General features: G+C 39.3%; 1 protein-coding gene across 7 annotated transcripts in view; it reads right to left on the bottom strand.

The window, feature by feature from the left end:
- DENND5B (DENN domain containing 5B) overlaps positions 1-20495 on the bottom strand; it is a 228305-nt gene that overhangs the window by 77933 nt on the left and 129877 nt on the right. For all 7 annotated transcript variants that reach the window (XM_021092091.1, XM_021092090.1, XM_021092092.1 and 4 more), the window contains 3 exons: positions 11907-12094; positions 3741-4277; positions 565-796 (listed from right to left, as the gene is read on the bottom strand). In XM_021092091.1, the coding sequence (XP_020947750.1) occupies positions 565-796; positions 3741-4277; positions 11907-12094 (957 nt within the window). The remainder of the gene's footprint in view (positions 1-564; positions 797-3740; positions 4278-11906; positions 12095-20495) is intronic.

Below are 20495 nucleotides of genomic sequence, written 5' to 3'. Positions count from 1 at the left end.
TAATTCCCTGAGAAAAACTATTGTCAGGGTTGGGGAACCTCTAATTCGAGTACAAGAATCTAGAGATTTAATTTCAATAAATGAAGCTATTTTAATGAAAGATACCACTAAAGTAAACATAGTGTTTTAGTTATGTCAATTAGGCAGCAACTCAAATTTACTACTTTAAATTAATACTTATCTTTTTCCTTGGATGAAGAAAAGAAGAGGTGAAAAGCAAAAAGGCAAAATAAGCATTAAGACAGAAATGAACAATTTTTCATTAAGGGAATAAAGAGAGTAAGACACAAATCACAGCAATCTTACAGCTCTATTTCACTCAATTTGTTATTGTTTTTCATCTTCTGAGGGAAGAGGAATGTCAAATAGGAAAAGGACTGACATTAGCTCACAAAACAGAAAGAAACAAAACTATAAAAGAGCATTTCTTGATACAGCACAAGGAAAAGGATTAACCATGAAGTCTAAAACTAAAAACTAATGTTGCAGTTTATAAGGCCAACAATACGCAAAGAGAAATGACCATAGATTTTAAGTTAATTTTAAAAGGCATGATGAATGTACCTGCTTCTTTTAAAGTGCTGCATTTCTGATAGATAGATGTCCTCAAGGTGGGAGCCCTTACATTATACAGTCTTATCTTCTCAATCCGAGAGTCAAAGACTCGAAGCAAAGGATCTTTCTCTTCCCACTGAGACATAATTTTATTATCAATAAAGGTGGCAAACATCTGTGTTTCAATGAAGCGTGAAAGGAATGGCAGGTAAGGCTCGGGCTGGTCAGACAGAAAGGATGCCTGTAATGAGATAATTAGGAAATTATTGTAAATGCAAAAAGACCATCTCAATACTACACGACAAATCCAAAAATTATCTGTTGCAAAGATCATTCCTTTTTAATCTTATACAAAACTGATGCTTGAAATTTAGAATTCCTTAAGAATCCACTTTTCTTTCCTTTCTTCTAGATTCAGAGAATTTAGGACACTTAGGTCTTTAGCAGCTGATCCTACCTTTCAGAACTGACTTACATTCTGGTCCTCATGACATTATGTAGAAAAGAGGGCATCGTTAATGAAAGATGGTGGATCAGTTGCTACAAGATCGTCAATCAACTTCTTCTCTTACCATTAAATTCGACCCTTTTCCCCAGTGAGCTGTAATTTCTTCTGCTCTCTATTCCTAGCCTTTGCCAAATAGCTCCATGTCATAGGCAGCGAGGTGATTAACTGATACAATAATGATACATACTTAAGCAATAACCTTTATTAAAAAACCAACAACATGGAATTTGTGCTTATGGGTAAAATCTTTTGTTCTTCAAATGGATGTTTTCCTAGTCCCTGACAGAGACTGATGGAATGCATTAATTCAAGATCAAACTCCATTCCAACGTGTGCTGACAAAATAGTCTGGGCCTTAACAACTGAAAAAAAGCATTGCCTGAAAAACCATCCTAAGCAAGCCAAGCCTTTGAAAAACACATACAACCAGCCACATGTCCCTGCTCCCAGCTTGTCTGCTGCATGCAATGGTTCAGTAAATTGGAAGCAGCTTCTGATTCAAAAGGTTCATTTTTTTTCCTTTGGTGCTTAGGGTCCACGTGTGTAGAGGAATTCTGGTCACAATTTCACACTGTCTGAGATTTGGAGGTTGACTACTATTTTAACTGCTGGATTGCTTTTGCTCTTCATTCTTCTGAGTAGGCAATGTGGCAAAAGCCAGAAGGGGAAAGGTGGAAGATAAGTTTTGACATAAGGTCACTCTCCTTAATACTTATTAGCTTCCTCCTAGCATATTTTTCATTCTGAAATTTAGGAAGCCTTTGAAAAATTTCCTTACAGAGATCCACTTATTCAATTTAACTGTCTCCATAGTTTTGATGCAGTTACATAAATCCAAATAGCCAGAGAAAAGTTCACAGTTAATCTCCACAAATCAGTTCACTTCTTTAAAAGATATTTTACAGATAAATATCAATTTTATTTTTCATAGAGCAAACAGCCTTTTTTCCTAATTGGACCAAATGTCTGGCTTTTGATATCAGATCCTTGTGGACAACAACCCTTAAGTCAGCAAAAACTTGGCTTGCAGTACTAGGTATGTGATAAGTCCTGTAAATTTTCTTAGTGAAAAATGAGATGATTGCAAGACTTCTGGAATTGAACATGAAACTTTGATTTCTCTAGAGGTTATATAAAAAGAATTCCATTTATGGTTTGAAGCTACATAAAGATTAAGAAGGAAGAAAGTACCAGTGCTCAATTTAGATAAGAATTTGAATTACCCCAAGGATAAATCATGAGTATACACAGATTAGTTCCATGCTGGCTAGGAAAAAATGTGGGAAAATGATTAAGCATAATGAAATAGGAACCTAAGAGCAGAAATACATTTGGAGAAGTGAAGCTTTCTCAATTTATTAAAGAAATTTTTTTCAAATATGAAGTGCATCAGAATTTAACTATTAAGTGTAGTTTGTACACCTCATCTAAAAAAGTATCTGATGAAATCAGAAAATGATCTTTTATATTACCCACCTTTAAAAAATTTTTTATTAATATTTGTTAGATACTCTAAGACTGTAGATTGGCCTGTTAGAACATATTAGCCCCTTTGAGAGGTCTTTCATGACACAAAGACACCATTTAGCAAAATGGCATAATTCATTCTAATAGCAGTATTATGCCTTGGCAATCACAGAGGCAAGGGACTGAATTATACCCAAGTGACTTGAAAGAGTTAATGCATACCCCTAAGTGCTTTTTTCTGGAAAAAACAAAACAAAACAAAAACACCTAAAAGCTGGTGGATATATTAAGAAAAACTGGCAAAGAATATTCTATAGTAAACCTCAGAAGGAAGCTTCAACTTTAGCAGGATGATCAAAACTGGTGTCACTTTCTGTCTTCCCTTCCAAAAACTTTGGAACAGAGCATTAAAATCATAAAACCTAATTTATTCACTTTTTCTCTCTTTTGAACCTAAATTGAGATAAAAATTTACCTTCTGAAACGAAACCATTTGTTACCTTTACATGGTAAAGTTGTGACTTCATTATAGGATAGAGATAATTAAGGATTTACTAGAAAAGGACGAGGCCTTATTTAACTAGACTTGATCCTAAAATGTGAGTAAATAAAACTCCTTACAAGATCAGATATTATGGGAGTTACCGTCATGGCTCAGCAGTCAACGAACCCGACTAGCATTCATGAGGACACAGGTTTGATCCCTGGCCTTGCTCAGTGGGTTAAGGATCTGGGGTTGTCCTGAGCTATGGTGTAGATCACAGATGTGGCTCGGGTCCTGCGTTGCTGTGACTGTGGTGAAGGCCAGCAGCTACAGCTCTGATTCAACCCCTAACCTGGGAACCTCCATATGCCTCAACAGCCCTAAAAAGCCAAAAAAAAAAAAAAAAAAAAAGAAAAAGAAAAAAGATTAGATCTTGTTAGCAGATTTGAAAAACATATGAAATTTAAGACTTGCTTTAATGCAAGCATCTTCAAAGTATAGAAAATTTAAAATGAGGTTAAAGGTAATTTAATACACAATTCAATGAGCAGCTTCATGAGCTACTTGATTCACTTTCCTGTGAAATAATTTATCTAGTATAAGATACTGGTCGAGAAAAGTTCTTGATGGGAAGGGGGGGGAATCTACATTTTGAAAAAATTAACAAAATCAATAAAAACACAGCCCACTAAGCAATGTAAAAAGGGAAATTCTGGTTCTTTTTACTTTGTCAAAGTTCTGCATCTGTTCCCGGTTGGTCAGCCACGATTCCATGTCCTGGGCGGTCTGAATCACAAAGGCTTCATAATCGGCAAACATCTGTGTAAATCGGTTAGCAAAGACCTCTCGGAGCTGCACGTTGAGCTGGTAGTCCCTCAGTTCTGCCTCTTCACACTGCAGTTTTAAGTCCTTTTCTTTGTCACTCAGAGAGGCAGAGAGGTCCATTTTTTCCACGGTCACACCGGTCCGCTTGGCCAGGGCTTGGAGGCGGGCTATGGTTTCATTGCCCTTCAGTAACTCATACATACTGATGTTATTAGCAGAGACATTGCCATTCTTCTTGTCATTGACCAAGTCTTTCAGAACCAGGTTCTTCAGTTTGGTGGTGCTTTCACTGCAATGTAAGCTTCCCTCAGGAGGGATTCCAAATTGAAGAAGAACTTCAGAGAGTTCCTGGATAAAATCCACTTTATTGGGGAACTGTGGAAATTCTTCAGGCAACTCAATGAAATGGTTGTCGATATCCACAAAACACAAATTAGCCTGAAAGAGAAAAAAAGACATACAAAGGTTTTAGAGTAAAGGAATTTGATTTTCTACAATATTATTGCCAACTCTTATACACAGAAATCACAGATTGCACTGCCTTTTATTTTTTTATTTTTATTTTTTTGGCTGCACCAGCAATATGTGCAAATTCCCAGGCTGGGGATTGAACCCAAGCCACAGCAGGGACCCTAGCTGCTGCAGTGACAACGCTGGATTCCTAAGCTGCTGTAACATAAAGGACTTCCCGGCACTGCCTTTTATGTTAACCTTCTCAGGGTTGAAATTTATTTTATCCTTTAAAAATAAATCTTTGTGGAATTCCTTTGTGGTTCAGCAAGTTAAGAATCCAACTAGTGGAGCTCCCATTATGGTGCAATGGAAACAAATCCAACTAGTGCCCATGAGGATGCAGGTTCGATCCCGGGTCTTGGTCTGTGGGTTGGGGATCCGGCGTTGCTGTGAGCTGTGGTACAGGTTGCAGACGCAACTTAGATCCCAAGTTGCTGTGGCTGTGGCTGTGGTATGGCCGGCAGCTGTAACTCCGAAACAACCCCTAGTCTGAGCACTTCCATTTGCCATGGATGCAGCCCCTTTTAAAAAAAAGGAATCCAACTAGTATCCATGAAGTTGCGGGTTCCGTTCCTGACCTCACTCAGTGGGTTAAAGGAACGGGCACTGCTACGAGCTCTAGCATAGGTCGCAGACATGGTTCGGATCAGGCATTGCTGTGGCTGTGGCATGGGCCAGCAGCTGCAACTCCCATTCAAGCTCCAACCTGTGAACTTCCATATACCCAGAATTTGGCCCTAAAAAGAGAAAAATAAATAAATAAAAATAAATCTTTGGGAGTTCCCTTCGTGGCTCAGTGGTTAACGAATCTGACTAGGAACCATGAGGTTGCGGGTTCGATCCCTGGCCTTGTTCAGTGGGTTAAGGATCCCGCGTTGCCATGAGCTGTGGTGTAGGTTGCAGACATGGCTCGGATTCCGCATTGCTATGGCTCTGGCGTAGGCCGGTGGCAACATCTCCAATTAGACCCCTAGCCTTCGAACCTCCATATGCTGCAGGAGCGGCCCTAGAAAAGGCAAAAAAAGGACAAAAATAAATAAATAAATAAATAAATAAATCTTTGTTGCCAGCATTTTTCCCTGAGAGAATATATTAATATATATGAATAATTTTCCCTGGGTCTCATTAGTTTATTATAATCTGGATGACACTGTAATATATGGCATCCATTAGGCATTCCTCAATAGGTAAAAGTGCACAGATTCGTAGTTCCCTACAAATAGAAGGCCACAAGGAGTTCCCATCATGGCACAGTGGAAACGAATCTGACTAGGAACCATGAGGTTGCGCGTTCGATCCCTGGCCTCAGTGGATTAAAAATCTGCAATTGCTTTGGTAAACTGTGGTGTAGACTGTAGACCTGGCTTGGGTCCCATGTTGCTGTGGCTGTGGCGTAGGCCAGAAGCTGTAGCTCCAATTAGACCCCTAGCTTGGGAACCTCTATGTGTCACAGGCGCAGCCCTAAAAAGCAAAAAAAGAAAAAAGAAAAAAAAGGCAATAAGTAAAGTAATATACTCAATGAGCTTGAACTTTCTATGCCATTCCACTGCTCTCGCACCATTTATAATTTAGAATTAACAAAAACTGCATCTGTAGTACCCCAAAATGGGATGAAATTTAGCGAAGAGCAATCCAGTTCACAGAAAGTCCACAAATTTTCACTTTATAGAAAATTAGCCTCAATCTTTTAGACGACAAAACCATTTCAGAAGCCACTGCACAAAGAGCAGGAGGCAGAGGGTGGTGGAGGCAAGTGCTTAGAGAACTAGAAACGACTAAGCCTTAGGTAACTTGAAGGTGACCTGAATATTTTTGACTTGAGGAAAAAAGGAGACAAAAATAAGAGGAACAGTGTTTTTGAGTTTGTTTACATTCTAAATATAAAAAGACTTTTAAATACCTTACAAGAAGATACAGAAAATTCAAGGGGCTACATACCTGCATAAAATTCTTTTTTTGTTGTTGTTTTTGTTGGTTTTTTTGGTTTTTTTTTTTTTAGGGCTGCACCTGCGGCATGTGAAGGTTCCCAGGCTATGAGTTGAATCGATCTGTAGCTGCCAGCCACAGCCACAGCCACACCAGACTGGAGACTCGCCAGCCTATACCACAGCTCACAACAATGCCCGATCCTTAACCCACTGAGCGAGGCCAGGGATCAAACCTGCGTCCTCATGGATACTAGTTAGAGTCATTTCCACTGAGCCACGATGGGAACTCCCCTGCATAAAATTCTGATTCTCCCTCAGTTACATAAAACTGACACTGAACACAAGGCATGGGGTAAAGTCAATAAACAGAAGGAAGCCTCATCTTGTGCTTCCCCACCTCCCCAGGCCGCAACAATGCCCCCAGGGAGCAAGGACATGATTCATATGGTCCTCTGATCCTGAATGTGAAAAGAGGAGCGCAGATTTCTGGGTCTCTGTTATTCTCTTTTGATCCCTGGTCTTCATGTTAGATGCTAATGAGCAACAAGTATAGCAAAGTTCCAAATTAAGCTCAATAAAAACTCAAAAGACTTTCCACCATCCAAAAACAGAATCAACAGTGATTTTTCAAGCCTAAACAACCTCTGAATCTACCCCTTTAATGTGCAGATAAAGAAACTGAGGCCCAAGAAGGTGGGTGACTTCCTAATACGCATCCTCAAAGAGCCATATAGCTTAAGAGATTTTTTTCTTCTCCATTATGCCTCATTTCCAATGGCAATAGTTTTCCCTAAATAAAGCAAGTGTTGAAGTCTCATCTTGCTGAAGACAGTAGTGTTACTTACAGCTTTATTTAAATCCACATCTTTATATATGTGTCTACAGTCTCTAGAAAGTAGGATATATTCTACAGCTTAACGGAAGAAACTAGGTCACCAAAATTCAAATGGATGATTCAATATCTTTAAAAACAGAGGAAAAAAATTCACTAACTTGCTAACCTAAATGTTAATCAGCAACCATCTCTCCACTTAGACTTTGTACTGTCTCTTTCATTAATGCCTTCCTGCTATCTTTTCCTATCCCTTTCCTTCTGTTATGAAAAGAGAAGATGATACATCTTAAGAAATTTTAGAGCTTGTTACGCTCATGTAATCACTGATGAGCCGAAAATGTACAGCAAGGCAAGGTGGGTGTTTCAGCACCACAGCTACTGGCCTGTCTTCCTATTCCCACGAGTCTCTCCTTCCCTCCTGTGTCCGCTTACAAGGGCCGGAGTTGGGCCTTTGCTTATCACAAAGTAGAAACAAGGAATGTGAACTTGTATTATAAAAATGCATTGAGGGAGTTCCCGTCGTGGCGCAGTGGTTAACGAATCCGACTAGGAACCATGAGGTTGTGGGTTCGGTCCCTGCCCTTGCTCAGTGGGTTAACGATCCGGCGTTGCCATGAGCTGTGGTGTAGGTCGCAGACACGGCTCGGATCCCGCGTTGCTGTGGCTCTGGCGGAGGCTGGGGGCTACAGCTCCGATTCGACCCCTAGCCTGGGAACCTCCATATGCCGCGGGAGCAGCCCAAGAAATAGCAAAAAAAAAAATGCATTGAGGAGTTTCCATCGTGGTGCAGCAGAAATGAATCTGACTAGGAACCATGACATTGCAGGTTCAATCCCTGGCCTTGCTCAGTGGGTCAAGGATCTGGCGTTCCCATGAGCTGTGGTGTAGGTCGTAGATGTGGCTCCGATCCTGCATTTCGGTAGCTTTGGTGTAGGCTGGCAGCTGTAGCTCTGACTGGACCCCCTAGCTTGGGATTCTCCATATGCCATGGGTGCAGCCATAAAAAGAAAAAATAAAAATAAAAATGTATTGAAGAAAAACAGAAAAGCCCTTTTCTAAAACAGATAAGAACTCCATCCAATAGGGTATCGCTTTTTTATATTTTTCTTTTTTAAAGGCCACACTTGTGGCATATGGAAATTCCCGGGCAAGGGGTCGAATTGGAGCTGCAGCCTACACCACAGTCATGGCAACACCAGATCCAAGATGCACCTGTGACCTGTGGCAACACCGGATCCTTAAGCCACTGAGTGAGACCAGGAATTGAACGCACATCTTCACAGAGACAAGATGGGTCCTTAACCCACTGAGCCACAATGGAAATTCCTATAATAGGGTATTCTGATAAGTCATTTTCTCACTTTAAGTACCATTAGGTTTTTAAAAATATATTATATATTTTAAAAAACCCTCAAGAATGAAAAAATAGGAGTTCCTGTCATGGCGCAGTGGTTAACGAATCTGATTAGGAACCATGAGGTTGCAGGTTCGATCCCTGGCCTTGCTCAGTGGGTTAAGGATCTGGCGTTGCCATGAGCTGTGGTGTGGGTCACAGATGCGGCTTGGATCCCTTGTTGCTGTGGCTCTGGTGTAGGCCGGCGGCTACAGCTCTGATTGGACCCCTGGCCTGGGAACCTCTATATGCCTCAGGAGCAGCCCTAGAAAAGGCAAAAAGACCAAAAAAAAAAAAAAAAGATGAAAAAATATACTTGACATCTCAACCTCATGCTGTTTTAGGACTTAATATTTCTACATTTTGACTGATTAACACTGCCCAGAAGTCTTCATTTATGTAATTACTTCAAATTAAAAATAATAAACATTCCCACAAAAGGGAACAAAGACTTGAAGCTTAATTACCTCTTTGCCATGAAGCTTTCCCATGTCCCTCTCCTAAAGGCATTTTTATATTCTCTGCATACATTCTTAGTTGTAAAATTCCTCTTACCTTTTTTTTTTTTTTTTTTTTTTTTTGTCTTTTGTCTTTTTTTTGTTGTTGTTGCTATTTCTTGGGCCGCTCCCGCGGCATACGGAGGTTCCCAGGCTAGGGGTTGAATCGGAGCTGTAGCCACCAGCCTACACCAGAGCCACAGCAACGCGGGATCCGAGACGCGTCTGCAACCTACACCACAGCTCACGGCAACGCCGGATCGTTAACCCACTGAGCAAGGGCAGGGATCAAACCCGCAACCTCATGGTTCCTAGTCGGATTCGTTAACCACTGCGCCACGACGGGAACTCCTCTTTTTTTTTTATTTTAAAGCCTGTTACTGCTATTTGTAAATGTCTTATTTTAGAAAGCAGAAATCACTTCTTAAAGGTGGCTTCTTTCTCAGATGTCTCCTAGCGTACCCTGCACTCACAGTGTATGAGACAACTGTGTGCTGAATGAATGAATAAGACTCAAAGAGATGGTCATTTTGTGGAACCTTAAAAATACGCAAGAGAAAGAAATATCCAGGAACCTGCGGCCAGGGTGGCTCTCTCCATGTTTGGCAAGAGTTCTGGTTTCTCAATGGCTGAAGTTAAGCTGGGTTGGCATAAGGGTAAGCCAGAGGAGAACATTTAACATTTTCATAGAATTTTAAGGTAAGATATGACAAAAAGAGTAGCAAAAGCAATTCTGTTTCAGTTTTTCCCTTGATTTTTTTTGCCCACTGTTTTCTGTAAAGATGAGTAAGAACAGTAGAAAGAGAGGTACCAATCTGTGTAATGCTCACTGCTCCATCCATCTCTGTACCATCACCCCTTCAATATAACAAGTAGCTACCTGTGCCTATCACTTTGGGATCATGGGGCAAGTGAGTGTGTGGTTAATTATAAGTCTATGCAGTTACGTTAGTTAACTAACAACTAAAATCATGCCTTCTTAAAATAATCATTTTATAAACATCACATTCATAACTATTCTAAGAAGGCCTCTCCCTATTTTTAGCTATTTTATTTTTAAAGTTTTCAGGGAAAGTGGGGCAAGTATTACTAGTCACATTTTAAAGACAGCTATTTTCATACACACTTCCTCCTCCAAAATATGTGGAGTAGATTATTTCATTTCATTGTAAAATGATAACTGGAGTAAAGTGAAATGCTATTAGCCTTTTCCTCTAAAATAGTAATGCACTAATGTATACTTCCTATATAAAGGCACTATTATTTTCACAGATGATTCACGTTATTTCATATTATTCTACTCTTATGAATAGACAAGTATGTATATCATTAAACAGTACTTGACTTAAAGTGAATGAAAAATTAGAAAATCACAGACATTACTGTAAGAGCTTTCAGAATTTTTAAATTTGGCTTTAGAGCCAGATACACACAGACATAGAGACAGAAAGATCCTGATAACAAGTACAAAGATTTCCTAATAACAAGTACATCAAGGTGGCATTTAAAAATTCTCAACAATTTTTTTTTTTTTTTTTTTTTTGCCTTTTCTAGGGCCGCTCCTACAGCATATGGAGGTTCCCAGGCTAAGGGTCTAATCGGAGCTGTAGCCACCGGCCTATACCAGAGCCACAGCAACTCAGGATCTGAGCCGCATCTGCAACCTATCCCACAGCTCATGGCAACATGGTGGGGCAAAAAGACAAAAAAGGCAAAAAAGAAAAAAAATGGCAAGACAGTTTGCATATTTGTTTTATATAATCTGAATCAAGCTATTTTCCCCTGAACAAAAATGTTAATTTTGGTAGAGAAACATTCATTAGGATAAAGTAAGCAATGGTTGATTACAGGAATCACTACTGGGTATAATGGCTGTGGCTCAGTGCATTATTTTAAATTCACTTATTAAAATGAGAATCTCTAAAGGAAATAAGAACACATAAAAGTGAAGCACAGCATGAAAGATTTTATTAAGAAAGGTGCAAATTAAATAGCTAATGATATAATGTAATTAGTTTATGTTTTTTAATAGGCCATGGCACGCTCATCAATATTTCAGTTCAAAGGCTTTACATTTCAATTCTGAGTGCCATTAACAACAGCTAAAATTAGATTCAAAATGCTTTCAAGAATTCCTTTTTATTTTCTTCTGAAACAATATTTGAAAATACAACACAAAGAAAGCACCATAACCTTAAGGTGGCTTAAAAGCTAAAAGTTAGAAATACTGTCTCAACCACTTAGCCAATTTGACATTTAGAAAAAGCTGAAAACCAGCCTTAATCTGAAAACAAAGACTACCCAAGTATTTAATATTTAATGATGATCTCTAGCTTGCTAAAAGATGTTACTTTCCATTTGATAGAGGTCAAGAGTCAAATTCACCTCTATTAATACAATGATTTTAAAGGATGTTAAAATTGGGCTATATCACTTAAAAACAAATTTATAAATGAATAGGGGAAAAGAAATAAAATGTTATTAGAATACTAAAGCAACTAGATAATACTACTATTGCTCATCTTCACAAATTTTATGGATGTGAAAATTTGCCAGTATGTCTGTCTGTCTTTCTTTTTGCTGCACCCACGGCATGTGGAAGTTTCCAGGCTAGGGACTGAACATGAGCCACAGGAATGACAATGTCGATCCTTAACCCACTGAGCCTCCAGGGAACTCCAGCCACTGCCCTGTTTTTGAACCATGTTTAATGAATGACTGTCATATAATAACCCTCAGGAGTCAGGATCTACATTCCGTGGCTGAGTCTCTGCCCTAGACCTACTTGGAAGATTCAGAACAGCCAAACGCAGTTTAGACAAAGACAACGCTATCTAACAAAAGCAGCCTTGACCTAAATCGGCAAAGAGCAAACGCTTCATCATTCATTATAAGTCTTACCTCTTGAGGAAGCTCTAGCTTAGAACGGTCAGTTCCTTCTTTTGACTGAAGGCCCATCAGATAAGGGACAGGAGCATCAAGAAAATGTAGCAGAGAAGCAGGGAGGATGGGCACGTAAACATGCTGCCACTGAAATGGGAACAGAAGTGTGGTGATGCCTTCCGCCACAGTCATCAAGCGTTGATAATCTGCACAGAACAACAACAAAAATGGAGGAGAAGATTCCAAGTCAAAACATCATCACTGCATTAGAATTGAAAATGCCAATTTTCAGAAAAAAATTATTGCACTAATAAGTAAAGTGCTTCTTTATGACTGCAGAAGAGATTAGTTCTATCGCACCACAATTAAAGAGTTAAACGGTTTCACTTGAATGGTTTGAAGAGGGTTTTAGTAGGTGGCAAACAACATCAAATTTTGCTTCTGAAAAACCGGCATTCCCTTCAAATGTGAAGGAAACAAGAACTAATAAATGTGCTCTTCACATTTTTCCCACTGAAAATGCATAAGAATATTGCTATTGATCACTTTTTGTATACACGCATATCTACGCAATCCTCAATTTGAGGCTCTTTTTTCCTTGATAAATGATCATGGCTATAGCCTATAGTTGTCCTGATTACATTTATTTTAGCCTTCATTTTGTGGGTACAAGAAATCAACAGATAGATGCATTCACAGTCACACTTCCTATATTAACCTCCAACTCAAATCTATGGACAAAATGAAAGTTACCAGAAAACTGAAGGTTGTTTTTTGCATGTACGTTTGATTGACATGAACTAATTTATCAAAACTAAAAACTGTCCCCAATATTAAAGTGCCCTCTTCCTCTCCCTGGTTTTATTGAAACATAATTGACATATAACATTGTATTAGTGTTAGATGTCAACCACATGATGATGTGATGTTACATATATGTTATAAAATAATTACCACGTAAGTTTAGTTAACATCTATCACCTCACACAATTACAAATAAAATGCCCTCTTAAACCACTCTGCCATGGACAATTTATACATACATATATCTATAATCCTTATTTAAACCCTTGGAGGAAGACATATTTCAGAAATCAGATTTTTTCTTTTTAATTTAGAAAGGTAATATTGTGCATATAACACATACTTGAAATATCCAGGGCAGCACCCTGTAATCAAATACATTAATATAGTAATCATTAAACTATATGAGCGTCCTAGTAGGGCAGATTACCAAAGAATCATTTTCATTGAAATCTGATTTTGTCAATGAGCTACCAAAAAAGTTTGGTTTTCAGAATTATTTTGGATTTGAGAATTGAAGAAAATAGATACTGTGGATTGTAATAATTTTCTCACAGAATTCATTATGCACAGATATAGTAAAACGTGGGGGAATATGATTTTGGCAGTCTTTTTTTAAAAGGTGAAGGGAAACGATCTGATGCTACTTGGTTCACATCAAATTCAAAGAATACCTGGCCATGCAAAACCAGGATGTTTTCCATCGAAAATTTTTTCTTGTGTTGTTTTATAATTTGTGAATACCTTTAATAGTCTACCATGAGATTTTCATCATAAATCATCAGCTATCCATAGCCTACATGTACTTAAAAACTTTCCTTAGACTTAGATTTTAGGTGAAAATCTGTTTACAGGAATACTTTTAAGAAACAAATACCAGGTGGCTTGAGAGAGAAGGGTGTTTGGTATTTTGTGGTTTGCACGGTGACCTTGCTTGGAGTAGATGGTCCTGTGAAGCCTGTGAGCTACAGAAGATCATGGCTCAGCTGTGAGCATCTGGTCAGTGTACAGTGACAGGGAGGCTGAGCCATCACTAGATCGGTTCCTGGGTATCAGCAGCTTTTTCATTTCTTTCTCAGTTATAAGGCAGACACAGGTGAAAGGCTCGAGGTTTTAAGCAGTCAGATCCTGTACCAGTTATCTGTTTATCTATCTACTGAGCTCCAAATTCGCTCCACAAGTGGTCTATGAAAATGAACTGGACTGTTAAGGACACAGGAGAGACACCGCAGGAGAAAGGGGCTTCTCTTCCAGTTCAGGAGTACAGTGGGCAGGGTGCAGTGTTCTGTGTGTTTCTGCTCCTGCTGCACAGCTGATCAATGGTGTGGACATGTGGGGAATATGGTGCTACATTCCCTGGCCACCTGCCCAGCATGGCCACTCTTAAAGACTGGGCCCTCCTAGCATGGATACTGCACATTTGTAACTCACAGCCACAGTGGTGCCCTGACAACTTCTGTGCCTGCTCACCAGACACAGCTCACTTGTACTGGGAAGGGTGCTTTCTGCTTGCCCGGTGACTGAGGATCAGCTCTGGCCCAGGCAACCCACCTACCACCACCATCCAAGGAGCTGCCATACTTCCTTCAGTGAGGTCTGAACCACAGACTTGGGAAGTAGGCCCCCTTCCAGGTCGGTCCTTCCTGGGGTACCCTTTAGTGTTTTCATCATGTCTTTATAGGTACTTTCCTACCACAGCTTAATAAGTCTTCATGTTACATTCCTTGGTTTAAATTACCATGTGGTTTAATGTGTCTCCTGATTGGGCATACGGTGAAAGGCAGAGGGTTTTAAGCAGTCAAATCAAATCCGTAGCCACTAGACTATCTTATTTACTGCTGATGGGGAAAATTGTTCGATCTCAAAGAAAACAAATTCTTTAAGTAATTGCAACTAACATCGTGGGCCTTTTCCTTGCTTTGATTATGGAAAACTTTCACATGGGAGGTGAAAATAAATTTTATGTTTCCCCCTTCTACTAGACACTGAAAAACTGATATATAAGGTTTATTTTTCCTCTTCCACCATCAACCCACTTGTTGCCTATTCTTCTTCTCAGTTCTGCTTTCTCAAGATTAGGTGAAATGCCATTCACTTTTTAAATAATGTAATTACTTAGCAGAAACAAGATAATGCTTTTTAACTGAGCCAAGAAATAAAAGGTAAGCTTCTTCTTGAAGTGTATTTGCAAAAATTTAAACAGCTTAGGGAAATTATTTTTTCTTTGATACTCAAAGTGATGCATGTGTAAAATAAGTTTTCACATTTAAGACAAGTCTCAGCATGGCATATGAGGCTCTTTATAATTTGGCCCTTTCCTGCCTCATTTCTTACCACCACATATACAGTCAGGTCATCTGCTTACAGTTCATTCACTGAACATGACATGTTTTCACAGGTCCCTGCACCTCTGTACACTCTTTCCCTTTGCCCAGAATGTCCCTTCCCCTTGCAATACCTTTTCCTTAGGCAGTGGTTCCTTTGGAAAACATTTCCTGAACACTTCTTATCATCATATGCTTCCACAGTACCTGGTCTCTATTTCCACTACAGCAATTATACATCTCAAACTATTAAAATTCTTTCATAACTCTCTCTTTCTATGTCTCACCCCTCTTCCCTACTAACCATTATCTGCTGGAGAGCAATGACTCTATTTTTAATCTCAGAATTTCTAGCACTTGGGAAGTTCTCTTGTGGCACAGAGTTAAGGATACAGCACTGCCACTGCAGCGGCTCAGGTCACTTTTGCAACAGGGGTTTAATCCCTGGCCCAGAAACTTCTGCATGTCATGGGCATGGCCAAAATCAATAACAATGGCAACAAAAAACAAATAAAAAAAACCCAAAACAACAACAAAACAGAGTTCCCTTGTGGCTCAGCAGGTTAAGAATCTGGCATTGTCACTGCTATGGCTTCTGGTTACATCTGTGGTGCAGGTTCGATTCCTGGCCCACGAACTTCCATATGCTATAGGCATTGCTGAAGAATAAAAATTCTTTTAAAAATTAAAAAAAAAGAATTTCTAGCATTTGGTACAGAGCCTAGTGATTGGTCAATAAATGTGTACTAAGAAATTAATATGCTAACAACTAAGGCATGTAAAATGAAATAAAACTACTGGACATTATGCTTGACCATGTTATATAATAACGCATTGTCAAAATTTGCCTAGCAGTGGCACAGGCATAGACCCTGAGATGGACTGCCCTCTGCCATCTCATCCTCTAATCTTGGTCCCTATCCACCCTATCCACCAGCATCATGTGGAAAATAAGGTCACTCCCACGAGGACAGCTGAGAGGCCTGGGGTTAGAGGTGAGGTGGGAAGCATAGGATCCATGCTGCAGGCTAAGGAGATTGCTGAGTGACACAGGGCAGGTCCAGCATTGGTTAGTGGTGCAATGCCCCAGGAAAAGGCCACGCCTATCAGGGTTTACACACCGCCAGTAGAGGTGTGAGGATGGTGGTTTCCAGCATACCTCTGGTGAACCTCCTGATGCAGCTGGAAGATTACGCAAGTACGACCCCAAGGCAGTGACTGGTTACTAACTGAGCCAGGCTGGCTTTAAGGCCTGGAATCCATGCATACAGAATTCAGCTCATCTCCCTAGCTCTAGAAATTAATTTCAAATATTCTCAATGAAGCCAACAACAGAGAATGTGACCCTTGCCTTCTGTGAGTATGTCATCAGTGTCTTTGCAGAAACTGCACACCTCACATGAGCCACCAATCCTAAATTACTCATCTGTCCTCATACCAACCTGTTTTCATAATAAACTTTATTTTGACCAAAAAACAATTGCCTAAAATTCACAAAGAGGGAGTTCCCATTATGGCTCAGTGGTAACAAACCTAGCATCCGTGAGGATGCAGGTTTGATCCCTGGCCTCACTCAGTGGGTTAAGGATCAGTGTTGCTGTAAGCTGTGGTGTATGCCACAGACACGGCTCAGATCCAGAGTTGCTGTGGCTGGGGTGTAGGACCGCAGCTACAGTTCCGATTCAACCCCTAGCCTGGGAACTTCCATATGCTGCAAGTGCAGCCCTAAAAAAAAAAAAAAAAAACTTCGCAAAGATATAAAAGGCAGAGTACAAATGCAAATGAACAGAAAAAATTACCCTCAATGATAGGTAAAAAGTAAGCTACATTTTGCTTATCAGTTGACAAAGATTAAAAAGGAAAATGGAAAACAAAAAGACAACTTACAGAATGGGAGAAAATAGTTTCAAATGATGCAACTGACAAGGGCTTAATCTCTAGAATATATAAACAACTTATACAACCCAACAGCAAAAAAGCCAATCAATCAATGGAAAAATGGGCAAAAGACCTGAATAGACATTTCTCCAAAGAAGATATACAGATGGCCAACAAACACATGAAAAAATGCTCAACATCGCTGATTATAAGAGAAATGCAAATCAAAACTACCATGAGATATCACCTCACACCAGTCAGAATGGCCACCATTAATAAGTCCACAAATAACAAGTGCTGGAGGGGCTGTGGAGAAAAGGGAACCCTCCTGCACTGTTGGTGGGAATGGAAACTGGTACAGCCACTATGGAGAACAGTTTGGAGATACCTTAGAAATCTATACATAGAACTTCCATATGACCCCGCAGTCCCACTCTTGGGCATCTATCCGGACAAAACTCTACTTAAAAGAGACACGTGCACCCGCCTGTTCATTGCAGCACTATTCACAATAGCCAGGACATGGAAACAACCCAAATGTCCATCGACAGATGATTGGATTTGGAAGATGTGGTATATATACACAATGGAATACTACTCAGCCATAAAAAGGATGACATGATGCCATTTGCAGCAACATGGATGGAACTAGAGAATCTCATCCTGAGTGAAATGAGCCAGAAAGACAAAGGCAAATACCATATGATATCACTTATAACTGGAATCTAATATCCAACACAAATGAACATCTCCTCAGAAAAGAAAATCATAGACTTGGAGAAGAGACTTGTGGCTGCCTGATGGGAGGGGGAGAGAGTGGGAGGGATTGGGAGCTTGGGCTTATCAGACACAACTTAGAATAGATTTACAAGGAGATCCTGCTGAATAGCATTGAGAACTTTGTCTAGATACTCATGTTGCAACAGAACAAAGTGTGGGGAAAAAAAATGTAATTGTAATGTATACATGTAAGGATAACTTGATCCCCTTGCTGTACAGTGGGAAAATAAAAAAAAAAAGAAAAAGAAAAAAAAGGAAAATGGCAGCAAAAGTGTGGGGAAAAGGGTATTCTCATACATTTCTTTATAAAGGCACCATAAATTGCTACTGTTATTGGCAATATCTATCAAAAGCTTAAAAATATAGAGATTATTTGACCCATCAATTCTAGTAATTTATCACATAAATATACAAAAACATATTACATGGATGCTTATGTACAGTCTCATTTATAACTTGTAACATTCTAAGTATCTAAAAAAAAGGGTTAGATTTATAGCCAGCTATATAATGAAAGATCCTGAAGCTATTACAAGCATATCTATATTATTAACATGGAAACCCAAAAATATGTTTGGCAGCAGCAGGAAGGAGCTAGGTACTAAAAACTTGCTGAAATTCTATTTCTTGGATATATGCCCAAAAGAACTAAAAGCAGAGTCCTGAAGACATCTGCATATCTATGTTCACAATATCATTATTCACAGCAGCCAAAAGGCGGAAGTAACCCAAGGGCCCCTCATGGATGAATGGATAAACAAAACGCGGTAAAGACATACAATGGAATGGCATTCTGCCTTAAAAAGAAGGAAATCCTGACATATGCTACAACATGGATGAATCTTGAGGACATTATGCTAAGTGAAATAGCCAGTCAGAGAAAGACAAATACTGTGTAATTACACTTATATGAGGTATTTAAAGTAGTCAATTCATAGATACAGATGAAGAATGGTGGTTGTCAGGAAGAGGTTGAGAGTGGGAAATGAGGAGATTTTTTTCTTTATGGCCACACCCATGGAATATGGACATTCCCCTGCCAGGGACTGAATCTGAGCTGCAGCTGTGAGATACACTGAAGCTGTGGTAATGCCAGATACTTTGACCCACTGAGCAGGGCCATGAAGTGAACCCATACCTCCAGAGCCACCCAAGCTGCTGCAGTTGGATTCTTAACCCACTGTGCCACAGCAGGAACTCCAGGCGGAGTTATTCTTTAATGGGCATAGAGTTAAAAGCTGTGGAGTACGGTTACACAACAATGTGAATATACTCATACTACTGAACTTTTTGCTAGCAATAGTTAAGATAGTAATTTTTTTTTTGACCACAACTTAAAAACCTTGCTAAATATAATCTATATGGAAATAATCTGTGGAAAGTGGAATCTCCCCAAAATGGACCTATGAGAATAAATAATTTGAATTCGACTTGGAAAAAATTTTTTGATATGAGATGGCTTTTTGAAAAAGTATACATGTTTCAAAGTCAAATAGGCATGCAAAATAGGTAATGACTATATATTCATTGAAAATTTATTCTATATTAAATTTTTTTTTTTTTTTTTTGTCTTTTTGCGTCTTCTAGGGCCGCTCCCACAGCATATGGAGGTTCCCAGGCTAGGGGTCGAATCGGAGCTGTAGCTTCCAGCCTATGCCACAGGCACAGCAATGTGTGATCTGAGCTGTGTCTGCAACCTACACCACAACTCACAGCAATGCCAGATCCTTAACCCACTGAGTGAGGCCAGGGATAGAACCTGCGTCCTCTTGGATACTAATCAGATTCATTTCCGCTGAGCCACGATGGGAACTCCTTAATTCATAATTTTAAATAAAAATATAGCTTCCTATAAATATATGTGTATCTATACATTCATAAAAATATAAACTAATACTCCTGAGGACCTGTGAAAAGTAGTATCTTTTATTGCTGCAACAGAAATTAAAACAAAAACAAAGTATTTATGCACATACTATGTAATTAAATTATTTAAAGTAGGTTAAATATAGTTGGTAACTGTTGGTAAAAGAGAAAAAAGAACTGGATTATTTTTCTATTTTGCATTATTAATAGTTATATTAATATGCCTAGCAGTTGTTATATTCTGTAACACTTGTCGCAATCAATCTGTTCATTTTAATTTTAGTTCAATGATATTTTAAATACATTTCTATTCATGGCAGTGTGCTGGACTAGGGCTCCTAAACTAACTGAAAAATGCTAAATAAAATAACAATAAAACACTCAATACACGACTACATGAATTTCCTAAATAAATAAATAAATAAGGGAAGTGATTTGAGGCCAGGAATTAATTGGGAACATGAGTCCAGTGTGGTAAAGCTGAAGTGTCTGGCTGTCTTTCGAGTGTTTACTGATCCACAGTGATCTAGAACTTCAGGTTTACTTTCTTGCATGTTGAAAGGCAGAGTCCAAGAAGGGTTGAAATTCAGATGGTAGGTACTCTTGCATAAAGCTAGACCCAAAAAAGGACAAAAACCTCAGGGAAAAGAGATCAAGAAAGTAAAAAACACAGGAGTTCTGTTGTGGCTCAGTGGGTAAAGGATCCGGTATTGTCCCTGCTGTGGCTCTGGGTTCATCTGTGGTATAGGTTTGATCCCTGGACCATAAACTTCTGCATGTCAGGGGCATGGCCGGCAAAAACTACAACAACAACCACCACTATTGCCAAGAAATTTTGTCTGTCCTGGCCCTTGGAGCAAGGGAGAAAAAAAAAACCTCCCTGTGAATTCCTACCTATTGACTAGTTTTCAAGGATGTTTGGGGGGCCTTATGTTATCTGTATTGCCCAAAGAAA

Source organism: Sus scrofa, chromosome 5, assembly GCF_000003025.6.
Source record: "Sus scrofa isolate TJ Tabasco breed Duroc chromosome 5, Sscrofa11.1, whole genome shotgun sequence".
Lineage (NCBI taxonomy): Eukaryota > Metazoa > Chordata > Mammalia > Artiodactyla > Suidae > Sus > Sus scrofa.
This window is presented reverse-complemented; position numbering and strand designations above follow the sequence as displayed.